This window comes from Pinus tabuliformis, chromosome 5_1 (genome assembly GCF_031772625.1).
Source record: "Pinus tabuliformis cultivar Carrire ecotype Pingquan chromosome 5_1, CPIR1, whole genome shotgun sequence".
Classification (NCBI taxonomy): Eukaryota; Viridiplantae; Streptophyta; class Pinopsida; order Pinales; family Pinaceae; genus Pinus; species Pinus tabuliformis.
The window spans coordinates 82,741,542-82,756,062 of record NC_142305.1 but is presented as its reverse complement, the minus strand read 5'-3'; the positions used below and the strand labels follow the sequence as shown (position 1 = coordinate 82,756,062).

Genomic DNA, 14,521 nt, shown 5'->3' with positions numbered 1-14,521 from the left:
AGGAAACAATATTTATACACAAAGAGATAATACTTATTTGTTCTAACTTTGCACAAGAATCCAATGAAATGTCCTTAGCTTTATTTCATTTCCAGCAAAATCAGTCCAGTCTTGAGTACAATAGCTCCTTGGCTCAAAAATAAGATGTCTACAGAAATGTATTTTAATCCACCCTAATTACTTCAATTTGTGAAGTATTTATAAAAGAATTGATATAAAATATCTCATAACCATATGATAATTATTCTAGGAAACAAAAAATATCTTCAACACAAAGATAGAGACAGATGGAGAACTGTCTTCTAGCTGTCCCTTTTATTGTGGTTGTGTTGGCTGTTGTAACTCGGATTTGGCTCTTTTAGTTTGCTTTGTAGTTATGAGCTGGAATCACTTTTATCTTCTACCTACTAATACACTTTACATGTTCTGCTTTGATCCTGTCTTACCTGTTTTACCTGGAATTCATGTTTTACCATGTAGATTTACTACAGTAACTTATAATAAATCAGTTAAGTTTGTCCACCATTCACTCTCAAGCAATTTCATCCTTATCATTTTCCTATAAATCTCATCAGCTTCTGTGTACTTGGTAAAATTTGGTTTGCTTGTGAACAAGTGCTTGACCTCATGTTCTATGTAAAATAGATTCTCAAGACTATCATATAGTACGTTGCCAGTGGGTAGAGCCTTTACCCCTAAAGTAATAGCTTGACTGTTGGCTAGCTTGTTTAACTTTTCAATGTAATCTTCCTAGGTCATCAGCCTGTCGTTTATTACCATAGGACTGGGAAGTCCTTTTTCTCTTTTTAGCATAAAGTTGTCAATATCTATCTGGATGCTCTGACATCTTTTCTCCAGATTGAGCATTAGATTCCTTTCGGTGAGAACCTTTTTGATCTCTATAATCGTTGTTGTTATGTCTTCTATCTCCAGTTCATCAAGCTGATATATATTTTTGTTGTTCAAAAAGGTGATCAACCGATTGGCTTCTTCAAGTTTATTTCCCAATTCTTCCACTGTCTTGTGGATTGCTTCTATACCCATTTTGACTAATTCTATTTATTCAAAAATAATCTGAATAGAAGGCCAAACATCATTGATGGAATCAATGATGTTGGCCCAAAGAATTTCTTTCATATCTCCCAATGGCTCTTGTAATGTTAAGTCCTTTTCAAGGACTTTTATTCTCTCTACCATCCTTTGGTTTTTCTGAGCTTCTTCCTTCTGCTGTATTTGTGCAAGTTTACAATTGGTTTCTAAACTTGTCACTTGTTCTCTGAGTTTCTTGAGCTCAATGGCCTGGATACTCATTTCCTCCATGGCCTTGATCAACTCAGCAGTCTGTTCTGTTGGTGTCCCTGTGCTTGTTGATGTACCTGTGTCTGCTGAAGTACCTGTAACTGGCAATGTTGTAGCTGGTGGAAGTGTAGGTGCCAAGGCAGCTGCCAAGGTGGAGGGCACTGCTGTGGAAACTGTAGGTATTACAGTCTGGGGAGTGCTGGCAAACTCACTCTGCTTGGACTGTATTAAATTCTCCAATTCTTTTTCAGTTTCTTTCAATTGGTCATTCAACTTAAGGACTAGGTCCATAAGCTCTTCCTCCTTCTGTGTTTCCAACACTTTAGCTGTTTGAGGATGATGTAGAGGAGGAATTTTAAGTTGCTTCTTCAGTGCAGTTATGTCATCATTTATCATCTTTATAAGCTTCTCTGCAGCTTTCACATCCTTGGTATCATGTCCCAGCTCTATGACCAAGTCCTCTAAGGACTTTATTATGGTGTCTTTTGCCTATGAAGAGGCCTTTTCCAACTGGAATTGTGCTGAGATGTTATTCAGAGAATTCTGATGTTGGTGGGCTGCTACTGCCTTGCTAGTCAAGGTGGAATAAACCATTTCACCAGTTTGCTTATGTAAATCTATTTGGTCAATAGGATGGATATCCTTTTCCAATACTTCAAAATCTGTTTTTAGGTAATCTACCCTTGATTTAGGTTGTTGTATGGTTGGCTTCAGAAAACTCATTTGCATCTTACCTTCTTTTATATCAAAGGCTGACATTAGCCTTGTTTGGTTTGTTGAAGCCATCTTCAGATAGTGTGCATAGCTTTGTACCTTTAACTTTTCATTCCTTGCCTTGATTTCCTTATACTTTTCTTTGATATCTTGGCTCTGTCCAGTAGGATCCCTGAAGGAGGACACTTCCACACTCTGTTGCCTTTCCAAAATTTGAGCCTTTGAGGTGGAACTTTCTTGTGTCCCTCCTGAAGGAGTGGTGTGCCTGCTTTCTTTCCTCTCTACTCCTGAAGTCCCTGCTGTCTTTTCAATGTATTCTTGCTCTGCATATGGATTCAACCTCTACCTCTTAGCACAGGTTTGGGCAACAGGTCTGCTGGAAGGAGTGGCCTCCTCTCTGTCTCTTTTGAGGTTCCTCTCCTCATTTAGAGGAGTCTACAAAATAGGAGGATTGCTCATGATTTGTTCAGGTTGAGCAAGTTCCTCTGAAATCTCAAGTTGTTCTAATTCTTCTGGCTGTTCTAAAAGCCCTGCTTGCTCTGATTGTCCTGATGGACCTGGTTGCTCTAATGGTCCTGCTTCAGCTGTCTGTGTCCCTGTGATTGCCTCTAGTATTGAGACTCTCCTGGAACCTGTACAAAGGAATCCTCATCAATTCTTATGTCTAAATCTATCAATACATTATCAACAACAACCTCTGTGCTATCTCGATCTATCAAAGTGTTTTCCACCCATTCAGATTGATTAGCATATTGTTCAATTTCAGGGATTCTGTGGTGGATGCAAGGAGATAATTTGTTCTTCTGTCTCCTATTACAAATGAAGCTTAAGGGGTCATAGTTCCACATAAAAGTCTGTTTAAGTTTCAACCTTCGAAGGATTTCATCTGTTTCCTTTCCTACTTCCCTACTATTACATATGAATGGGCCAAGATGATCTTTTATCCTAAGTTGAACTTTCTTCTTGGCTTTCACAAAATTCACCTCATCTAAATTGATCATTTTCCTATAATACTCCAGAGCAAACAATCTCATGGGGAGGTACTTTGGCAATTTGTAAGGTGGCAATTCACATCCATAGATTCTTATTTCAGTGTGGTTTTGGTACAAGTATCAATCCCCCACTTTATATTTCTTAGAAAACTGTAGGACCCTCCTGATGTCTGCACTGATTCTGGGGGGAGGGTTTCCTAGGAGCATAGTTGTCACAGGGTACACAAAGAGGTCTATGAAATCAGTATAAGAGTATTGAGAATCAAATTGATGGATTAATGAAGTCCAGAAGATCATTGATCTGGGATTACCTCTGGTATCAAGCTTTTGGAGGGTGATTGGAAATCTATTAGCTTGATAATACAGGAATAAATGATATAGGATTGAGGAATATTTAAACACTCTTTCATTTTCTAATCTCATGAATTGATCACGCATTTTGTTAGCAATAAACTTAGCATAGTCAAACATGATGGCTAGTGGTTGGCCAGGAGAGTAGATGGACATAAAGGATATTATGATTTCATCAACAAATTCACTAGTGGTATAACCTAGCACACTAGATATCATATCTATGATGTCTCGGCCAAGTTTGGAGAAAATAGTCCACAGGTAAGGGGGAGAGTCCTTTCGGGTGTACTGTCCTTCTCTGATGAAGGTCTAGAATAACTGACCGAGTCTGATTGATGTGAGGGTAGGGTAACTATTCAACATATCTCCAATGGAGACAAACTTTGGCTTGGTTGTAATTGTGGCATTTCATTAATAGATTCAGTAGTAATGGTGAAAAGAATAGATTGGTCAGGGGTTCTTACTACCCTTTGGATAGGATCATAGTTCATGTGGCAGTAATGTACAATCTCTGGGAATATATGCACTCTAGGGAACTGGTACTTGGGTAAACTTGATTCCCAAATTCCAATGGAGTCTGCATGGTTTAGGCGCTGGTCTCTATACTTGCATAATAGTTTCAAAGGGGATTTTGAGATAGAAGTATCTTTAATCTGGAAATCTTTGTCTACAAGTGGGAGATGATCTAAATCCATGTGAGGAGTCGTAATTGGCATGATATTTAGTGCAATTGGGGCATCCATCCTTGGTTCTTGTGGATTCAAGGACGAGGGAAAAGGGTTTTAGTGAAATTGGAGAGAATTGGTCTATTTCAGAGTATTTTAGGATCACTGGGCAACTTAATTTACTAAATTACTTAGTATTTAAATCAATTTAGTTCAGGTTCGGCAAGAAAACAGGGTTTCTCAGTGGAAATGGGGTAAATACCTGGTTTCGGTTGTTGAACGGAGCAATGGTGAATGTGCACTGTTTGTAGGAAACACACGGGTCTGCAAGGTAGTCTGGAGTTCAGCGGATGTGGTAAGTTGACGGTTGGTAGCAAGTTGACAGTTGAACGTACTATGTGCTTTGCATGGAAGTCAAAAGGTTCTTTTCACGATAAAAAACAAAAAAACTACAAGTTTTTTGGTTTTATGCGTAAAGTTAATGATATTGGCGAGTACAATGAGAAAAGGACAGTTGGCGCCAACAGGGGATGTGACATTTTGGTGTGTAGCAGAGGTGGTAAGCGGAATCCATCACATCACTTTTTGGGAAAAGTGGTTTTGGAGAGAGGCCACCCGATGCCATTCATCGGGCACCACGTAGTGGCGGGGTGAACAGTGAAACCACTCACATCGAGTAAGTAAAGGTCAACTTTCAGAGGCTGCCCAATATGATCGTCGACCGTTGGATCTGAAGGGGTCAGATCACACGATCATTGAGGTGATGATTTGATCGGAGAGTTAATGGAGGGGTCCAATGGGGTTTTAATAAGCGAAGGATTAATTAGTGGCGGATTAGGGAGGCCTAATGACATCAGGGGTGATTTGATTGGTGGAGCAGGCTATTAATTAATCACTGGCTGATTAATTAACCCTTTTTATTCGGCGGAGGGTTATGGTTCTTAATTGGATACTTATCGACTAATTAATCCATTAATATTTTTTTTTGATAAGATTTATGTTTCAAACCTCTGGGGCGGGATATTATCATATAGGATTTAATAAAATACACGGGGAAGGGTATTATTTTCGAAGTTCAATAAATATAATGGAAATTAAAAGTTAATATGAAATGAATGCAGAACAGTGGGTTTTTGCATTAAGTATAATGTGTTTAACATTATTTACCTATTCACACCTACACATTATAACTTAGGCTAAATGATTTTTGTGGGCTTTTTGTGGAAGAAAGGGGCTTTATGTAGGGTTAATTACTTACCCTGGGCAAATGGTGTTTTCACCTTAGGGAAAGGGATTTTTTGGGTGAAATGAATGAATTATGGAGGGAGTGAATGTTGGTAACGGGGTTTTAGTTCTTAGACTCTATAAGTTATTGGGCCGAGGGTCCGGTCCCTTCAGAAGTCAGAAAAATGCTCTGAGCCCCTTTAACTTAAGGTTTTAGGTACCTTCGACATTGCTTATGGGAAATTAGTGAAATTAAAGGTGAAATGAATGGGGAGATTAATCACTTGACTTTATAAATGTTCAATTATCATCCATACTTTAGCAACTTGATGATGAAAATAAATGATATGATTTTATCCAATCAATCACCATAATTCAGCAACCATGCAACTACTTACCCATCTACTCATCCTACCATTTTTTCTACTCTTTATTAGGGTGCACTTAAGCTGGCAAACCCTTATCAAAACACTTTTATTTTCTTTACAATAGAACTCTATCTAAGGCTATCCTTATTACATCCAAGGGCTCAGATTAAACTGTTGAGCTCCTTTTATTTACTCTACCTATCTAATTATCTGCCAAGATTAAACAGTTTGGTCAGATTTAATTCTCTATCTCTAAGCATGAAATTCAAAACATGGAATAACCAAGATTAAATTGTTTGGTTACCATGGATTGTGGTATACATAACAAGTTGCACACAATCATTATTGTACAAAAATTAAAATAGCAGTGCCATTTGGACTTGCACACTTTCATGGTCTTTTTCTTTTTTCATCGGGGTTCATTTTCCATTATTTTTTTACTTTTTTCAATCTTTTTGTCCTTTGATTTTTCTTTTAGGACATACCCTATTTACATTTTTTTATTTTTTTTTTATTTTTTGAATATGGAAAACATTTGCAGAAAGCAAAGGTATGTACATATTACAGGTTTAATCTCAGCCATTCAAAAATTATGACACCTATTGGTATAGGAACATAACATTATAATCTGTCAATTTTCCATTAAATGAAATGCTTGTCCTTGAAAAATTCTGCACATCTTAAGAGGTATGTGTGTGTTTGTGTAACATAACTTAATTTTTAATATATATATATATATATATATATATATATATATATATATATATATATAGCATGGTCTACATAGAGAGAACTAATTTTTTCATATTAAAAAAATATTTTTCTATGCAAAGTTGATGAAGTAATATTTCAATTGCATTTTGTAGACACATGTATTCGCGTAAGATTTTTTTCAACTGTTTAAATATATTTAGAAACCAAGAGTACCATTTTGAAGAGGACTCATAAACAAAGATAGTTATTTATATTTTATGTTATTGATTTTTTATTTATCCCTTTCAAAACTATTCAAAAAAATTTCAAGCATTATATTTGAATGAAATTAGATGAAAAATATCATATGAATTCGAAAGTGTCAAATTCATATGCCATTGGATAGAGGTTTCTTTCACGAATTCAACATGATCAACTCCAGTACTTAAGGACAAATTCTGCACTATGTCTACTAGGAACCAATATGGTGTTGCAAAGAAATTTGCGAAAGGGGAGCTAAAACTTTTTTTTTAGGCTCTCAACAACTCTATTGGGCGCTTAAAATTCTCAATCGAGTGTTTAAGGTAAAAATTCAAATAGCTCGATTGAGGGTTTAAGAAACCCTTATTCGAGCCCTTATGCCACCTTTTTTATTTTCATGTCCAAGATGTATTGGCATGAAATTTTAAAAAAATTAGCTCGATAGATCCCATTGCTCGATTGAGCCCCTAACCTTAGGTTAAATAGGATCTCGATTGAGCATTTGTTTTAATGCTGGATCGAGAAATATTTGAGCCCTCAAATAACTCGATTGAGGACTTAAAGGGTTCTCAATCAAGGGCTTAATAAGGCTCGATTGAGGGCTTAAAAAGGTTCAATCGAGCTATTTTTTTCCACCCAAAACACACCCTTGCTTGCCAAAAAGTGTAACCAAACTCCATGCATAGACCCAGTCATAATATAAAAATATTAATTGCTTTGGTTGTGCTCTAGAGGTATTGGTTGTGTGTGTGTTAAATTGGTAGATACCCCCTCTTTTGAGGATTTTATCTCATTCACCTTTTATTTGTGCCTTTGTCACTAGGGTTGGGTGAGTTATCTTTGTCTAAGCTAGGTTTTGTTTTCCTTTGCATATTTAAAATATCCCTAACCTAGTTCATTGATTTAGGGATTCTCCTCTTATGTCTAAGACCTTTCCTTATCAACCTAGAAGAAGGAAATTGAGGTGACAGTGTGTTAGGTCCCTATACTACTAGTGTAACCCCTTATTGTTATTAGTGAAACCCCCTTATTATATTGTTGTGCACATGTAGTCCCCATATTGTTATTATTGTGCCCCATAGAAGCCCGCTATTGTTATTGTTGTGCCCTTACATTATTGTTATGTCATTACATTATGACCCCTTAGACTCCTATATATAGAAAGGAGGTCTTGTCATTTGTATTGTCCAAGAATTGTTCATTTGTGTAATGTAAAGGAGATTTCTCCCTCGAAGAGGCTGATTTCTAAGGCATTGATCTATCTTTTCTATCTTCTTGTGAGTTGGTTCATAACATTTGGTATCAGAGCTTTGGATTCTATGATTTCGTTGCTCCAAATAGGTCATCGTGGCATTTCCACTATAACTTTTTTTGTGACGTTTCAAAAGCTAAAAAAAAAACCCATTTGAGTTGAAATCGCACTGAACCTCAGGTCCGAATTCCAGATCTTTTGTCACTATAGTTTCATAGATATGATTCGAGGAAGTTAGGGTTTTTTGTAAGCTCTAGAATTCCATCTCAAACAGGTCATTGTGGAATTTTCGCTATAATTTGTTTTCTACGAAGTTGTAGATTATGAAATTAAAATCCATTTGAGCCGAAATCTTGGTGAAGCTTAGTCCTGAATTTCAGATTTTTCTTCGCTATATTTTTGGACAAATAGTCCAAGACATTTAGTTTGTATACAGGCCCCTGAATTACATCCCAAATAGGTGACCTTCGGAAAAGCATCATAACTCTCTCTCGGAGCATCTAATTCAAATTTTGTAAAAGGTGACAGAAATAAGACAGACTATAGTTTGTTGGGCATCAGTTTCAAAACCTAAGGTCGAAATAATGACACATGTCACGTCATACAAGTTCGCTCTACTGAACTAGTCTATAATTAGGTCATTGCAAGAGATTGGGCATAACTCTTTCTTCGGGGATCCAGTTGAGAAAGAGGACTCAGAGGGATATCACAGGCTGATCACTCACAACTTAAAAATCTGAAGTTATAGAGTTACAATTGTTTCAAGATCGAGCTCCTAAAATCAAGAAAAGCGATATGAGGAAGTTTGATTGCAAAGACCCGGTAAATTAGATACTACAAACGAATAAATATTTTGATCTACATGAGGTGAAACTATTACAAAAGGTATGTATTGCATATTTATATTTAGAACCGAATTATTTTTTATGGTATAAAGGGCTTTGTTCTAGTAACATTTGGTATTAGAGCTTTGGATTCTATGATTTCGTTGCTCCAAATAGGTCATCGTGGCATTTCCACTATAACTTTTTTTGTGACGTTTCAAAAGCTAAAAAAAAAACCCATTTGAGTTGAAATCGCACTGAACCTCAGGTCCAAATTCCAGATCTTTTGTCACTATAGTTTCATAGATATGATTCGAGGAAGTTAGGGTTTTTTGTAAGCTCTAGAATTCCATCTCAAACAGGTCATTGTGGAATTTTCGCTATAATTTGTTTTCTACGAAGTTGTAGATTATGAAATTAAAATCCATTTGAGCCGAAATCTTGGTGAAGCTTAGTCCTGAATTTCAGATTTTTCTTCGCTATATTTTTGGACAAATAATCCAAGACATTTAGTTTGTATACAGGCCCCTGAATTACATCCCAAATAGGTGACCTTCGAAAAAGCATCATAACTCTCTCTCGGAGCATCTAATTCAAATTTTGTAAAAGGTGACAGAAATAAGACAGACTATAGTTTGTTGGGCATCAGTTTCAAAACCTAAGGTCGAAATAATGACACATGTCACGTCATACAAGTTTGCTCTACTGAACTAGTCTATAATTAGGTCATTGCAAGAGATTGGGCATAACTCTTTCTTCGGGGATCCAGTTGAGAAAGAGGACTCAGAGGGATATCACAGGCTGATCACTCACAACTTAAAAATCTGAAGTTATAGAGTTACAATTGTTTCAAGATCGAGCTCCTAAAATCAAGAAAAGCGATATGAGGAAGTTTGATTGCAAAGACCCAGTAAATTAGATACTACAAACGAATAAATATTTTGATCTACATGAGGTGAAACTATTACAAAAGGTATGTATTGCATATTTATATTTAGAACCGAATTATTTTTTATGGTATAAAGGGCTTTGTTCTAGTAAACCACTTGTCACGTGGTCACTTTTCACGGAGGAAATGATAGCACATTATGAGGATACAAAGAGCAACACCTTCTTTAGCCAATTGATAAATCTCAAACAAAAGGGTTCAATGGAAGAGCACATTGAGGACTTTCAAAAATTAAATATAAGGGTAAATGATATTCCATAGAAGTAGAGGATTGATGTCTTCATAGGGACTTTAAAAGATAACATCCAACATGAGGTTCTCCTCTAGGAACTTGATTCATTGGAGAAGGCATATGGCTTGGCAAGAAAAGTGGAAAGAAAGCAACAAGGAAGTCTACCCCTCATAATTATAAATATGAAAGTGTTGTTTCTCCTAGCCTTGCACAACCTACAAGGTTGACACCACCACAATTGGAAGAAAAAAGAGAAAAAGAGCTTTGTTACAATTGTGATAGCAAATACATTAAAGGTCATAAGTGTGCTGAGAAGAAATTATTTTACATAGATTGTGAAGAGGAGGAAGAAATTGATCAAGAAACATCAAAAGAAGAGGATATACACCGAAAACCAACCCTATAGAAAGAACAAATGAATCCTACCATATCTTGTACTGCATTTCCAAGACTTACCACTCCTTAAACTCTCAAGATAGAAGAGCATATCAAGAAGAAGAAGGTTCAAGCAGTGAAATCTCAGGAAGAAAAGGATAAAAAAAATATCAAAAGAAAAGGATACTCACCAGGAACCAACCCCAGAGAAAGAAGAAATGAATCCGACCATATCTTTTAATGCATTGGCTGGAATTACCACTCCTCAAACTATAAAGGTAGAAGGACATATCAAGAAGAAAAAGGTAATAGTGTTGATTGATTTGGGTAGTACCCATAATTTTATTCATTGTAAGATAGCCAAGGAATTGAATTGCTTCCTATATCCAGCACCATAGTGTCAAGTGACGGTTTCAAGTGGAGGAACCATAAATTGCTCTGGAAAGTGCCATAATATCAAGCTATCCATGGGAGAATATGTTTTGAATAGTCCAATGCTTTCCATTTTAATGGGTGGTGTTGATGTTGTATTAGGAGTCCAATGGCTACAATATTTGGGGAAACCGGGAAAGATAATCATATCTAATGGCATGACAAAGCTTCTAAAGGAAGAACAACGTGGCCTAATTTCACAATTATGTTTGCTAGAGGTTCCCACGTCGAAATCATCTATTTCTCCAGATCTCCAAAAAGTCTTGGACAATCATTCCAAGGTATTTGAGACTCCCAAAGTCCTCCCACCTATTTGTGATCATGATCATGCTATTCATTTTCCAGGAAGTTTTCCTCCAAACATCAGGCCTTACAGATATCCCTTTACACAAAAGAGTGAAATTGAACGTATGGTTGTAGAAATGCTAGAGGCTGATATAATTCAACCTAGTCAAAGTTCTTTCTCTACTCCAGTAGTATTGGTGCACAAGAAGGATGGATCATGGTGCATGTGTCTAGATTATAGAGAGCTCAACAAGCTCACTATTAAAGATAAATTTCCCATTCCTCTCATTGATGAATTATTAGATGAATTGCATGGAGAAATTTACTTCAACAAGTTGGACCTCCATGCAGGATATCATCAAATCAGAATGAAGACTGAAGACATTCTGAAAACAACATTTAGAACTCATGAGGGTCATTATGAATTTTTGGTCATGCCTTTTGGCGTCACCAATGCACCTTATACATTCCAAGGTTTGATGAATTCCATTTTCAAACCCTTCCTTAGAAAATTTGTGTTGGTATTTTTTTATGATATACTAGTCTATCACAAGTCTTGGAAGGCTCATGTTCAACATGTTGATAGAGTGCTCAGACTATTGAACGAGAAACAATTATATGCAAAAACCTCCAAATGTTTCTTTGGAGTACAAGAGGTGGAATACTTGGGTCATATTGTACCTCATGAAGGTGTTAAGGTAGACCCTCAACAACAACAAGTTTTCCAACTCTTAAAGGAGAACCTCACTTTGGCATAGAATCAAATGAAACAACAGGCAGATCAACATCACATTGAAAGAAGTTTTGATATAGATGACTGGGTATTTTTACGAATACAACCATACAAACAAATGTCCCTCAAGCAAGCTAAGAAGGATAATAAATTATCACCAATGTACTATGGTCCTTACAAGGTGTTGTAAAAGATTGGTACTATGGCATACAAATTTGAGCTTCCTGCATCTTCCCGAGTGCCCCTAGTTTTCCATGTTTCATGCTTAAAGAATTTTATAAGTGACAAGCTCCCAGTTCAAACAATATTGTCAAAACTTGACGAGGAAGGAAAAAACGTATTGGAACCTGAAGTAGTCATGGAAACAAGAAACTGACAACTACAAAATCGATCAATTTCAGAGTAACTCATCAAGTGGAAGAACTTACCCACTAAAGATTCCACATGGGAGGACGATAATTTTATACAGAAGCATCAAAAACTACTCAAGCATTGAGGACAACACTTTTTGAAGAGGAGGGGCATGTTAGGTCCCTACACTACTAGTGTAACCCCTTATTGTTATTAGTGAAACCCTCTTATTATATTGTTGTGCCCATGTAGCCCCCATCTTGTTCTTATTGTGCCCCATAGAAGCCCACTATTGTTATTGTTGTGCCCTTACATTATTATTGTTATGTTGGCTCTAATTACATTATGACCCCTTAGACTCCTATATATAGAAAGGAGGTCTTGTCATTTGTATCATCCAAGAATTGTTCATTTGTGTAATGTAAAGGAGGTTGGCCCCTCGAAGAGGCTGATTTCTAAGGCGTTGATCTATCTTTCCTATCTTTTTGTGAGCTGGCTTCTTAACAGAGTGAGTGGCTTCCGTAGTAGTTGCCCCTTGGCTCTTGCGCATAGGGTCGAGTTTCCCTTCACTGAAATTTTGATTAGAAACTTGGAAGTTATAAAATATTAATGGATATCAATGAAAACCACATTCTTTGTTAGCCAACTTATACTCTCCTCTACCCTATGGTGCTCTTGCTTGACTTCCTTTCACTTATTATTCCCTGTCATAGTAGGGTAATAACATATTCAAAATGAATTGATGTTGACATTAAATTTAAATTTACCAAAAATTAAACTACGTTATCTAATGTTTACATTAGAAACTAATTTAATTTACTTTTTAAAATAATTTAATTTTTTCTTCTTCTGCATTTTGATTGGTTAAATCAATTTAGGTATTACTGTGTAATGATGCTAGTGTACCAGCAATTTTCACTTCATAAATGAATGTTGGTATGGTAGTCTTAACACCTGCTGCCTACGATGACTGCATCACGACACTGGAATGCGTTAGCTCACATGTCGGAGCCGGAGGAGACTTCAAACATGACCCATGGCTCGAGTCCTATGCAGACCTTTCCTTGTTCTATCTGATGGGAGATAGCGTCGATGCCAACATTTCACATCAAGTTGTCGCACTGTGTGGAGGTGTGGAAGCGTGGATCCCAATCGAATTGAGAGGGTCGATATTGGTGCAACCCTACTTTGGCTCCCAGCGATGCACACTATCTGAGAATGAGTGCCCGCACGACGCGGTTGTTAATCTGGAGGTGAATGATGGTTTTTGGCGACTGTCTCTACCGGTGGGCAGTGACAAAGATGATCCATTCAGCAATCCCTGGAGCCTCGGAGCACCAAAGCTGGAAGAGATGTCGTTGCCTCCGTTGTTGGTAGCCATCAGTGGCAAAGATTTGTTGAGAGATGGCAACCACGAGTATTGTGAGTTGTTGAAGCAGCATGGGAAGAGCGTGGAGGTTGTGCTCTTCAAGGAAGAAGATCACACCTTCTATATACTCTGACCCCAATCTCAGCCTTTTCAACGCCTCATTCAACAAATCTTCAATTTAATTTCCCCACTTCATACGGGCAACAATGGCGTCTAGACGATTACTATAAATTTGAATAAGAATAATAATTATGTACTTATGATTATGTTAGGAGATTATCTCAGTTTGTTATGCAACGAGTTGCTTCATAATCTAGTTTGAAATACGTACTTCGATTAATTTCAATGCTAAATGTGTTAGTTTGTTATGGTCATGGATTTTACCTTAACTTAATCAGGTTTGATTGTGAGCATATTTCTACTTTTGCTTCTTGATGGTCATTACATGTGTTTTCTTGCAATGTTTATTGATTTATATCGGTCTTTTGCTTGTAATGTTTATTTTCCTCCATGAATATTGGATTTGCCCAAAGCTAATGGTGGGGTCGTCATCAAAGAGATTTCCAATAAGTTTTCTGCATGAATTTGATGAAGATAAAAACAAATACATTTCTCTGATCAATCACAATCAATGCACTGAAAGAGACCCCTGACCCATTCCTGTTAACATCATAAACGAATGAAGGACCCATTCCTGTTAACATCATAAATGAATGAAGGGATAACTATCTAGAAATTTGCTTCACCATCAATTTACCAGTACATACACAGATTTGCTTGCACATACATAGATTTGGCAAGCAAGACAATATAATGGAATTTAAGGAAGAATTGATATATGCACAATGGAATTTAATAGGAACCATTATCGAATGGCAACAATATTCTATTATGGATTTGGTCAAAATTAACAAAGGATACTTTTTTGCAAACCAACAAATAACTAAAAAATGAGAATATTAAAACACAAAAAATATGATGCACCCAATATTATTATAAATGCTATTGAGATTTTAGAACAAAGAGGGAGCCTTACAATTCTGCCTCAGTGACATTAGTTAGCACAAGCCTAGTTGTTTTGAGCTTCTCCTTGAGAAAAAATGAAGCTTACTTCTTGAATTGGCCAAGATGCAGACTACCCATCTCAAGGTT

General features: G+C 36.7%; 1 protein-coding gene across 1 annotated transcript; it reads left to right on the top strand.

The window, feature by feature from the left end:
- Positions 1–12,926: 12,926 nt before the first annotated feature.
- Positions 12,927–13,502, top strand: LOC149163551 (strigolactones hydrolase CXE15-like). Its single transcript, XM_089429164.1, has one exon. It carries the CDS (start codon positions 12,927–12,929, stop codon positions 13,500–13,502), a length of 576 nt encoding a protein of 191 aa, XP_089285290.1.
- The last annotated feature ends 1,019 nt before the right edge of the window (positions 13,503–14,521 follow it).

Excerpts from the sequence above, each read along its gene's own strand:
- LOC149163551 (XM_089429164.1), top strand. The coding sequence starts at position 12,927 with ATGAATGTTGGTATGGTAGTCTTAACACCTGCTGCCTACGATGACTGC.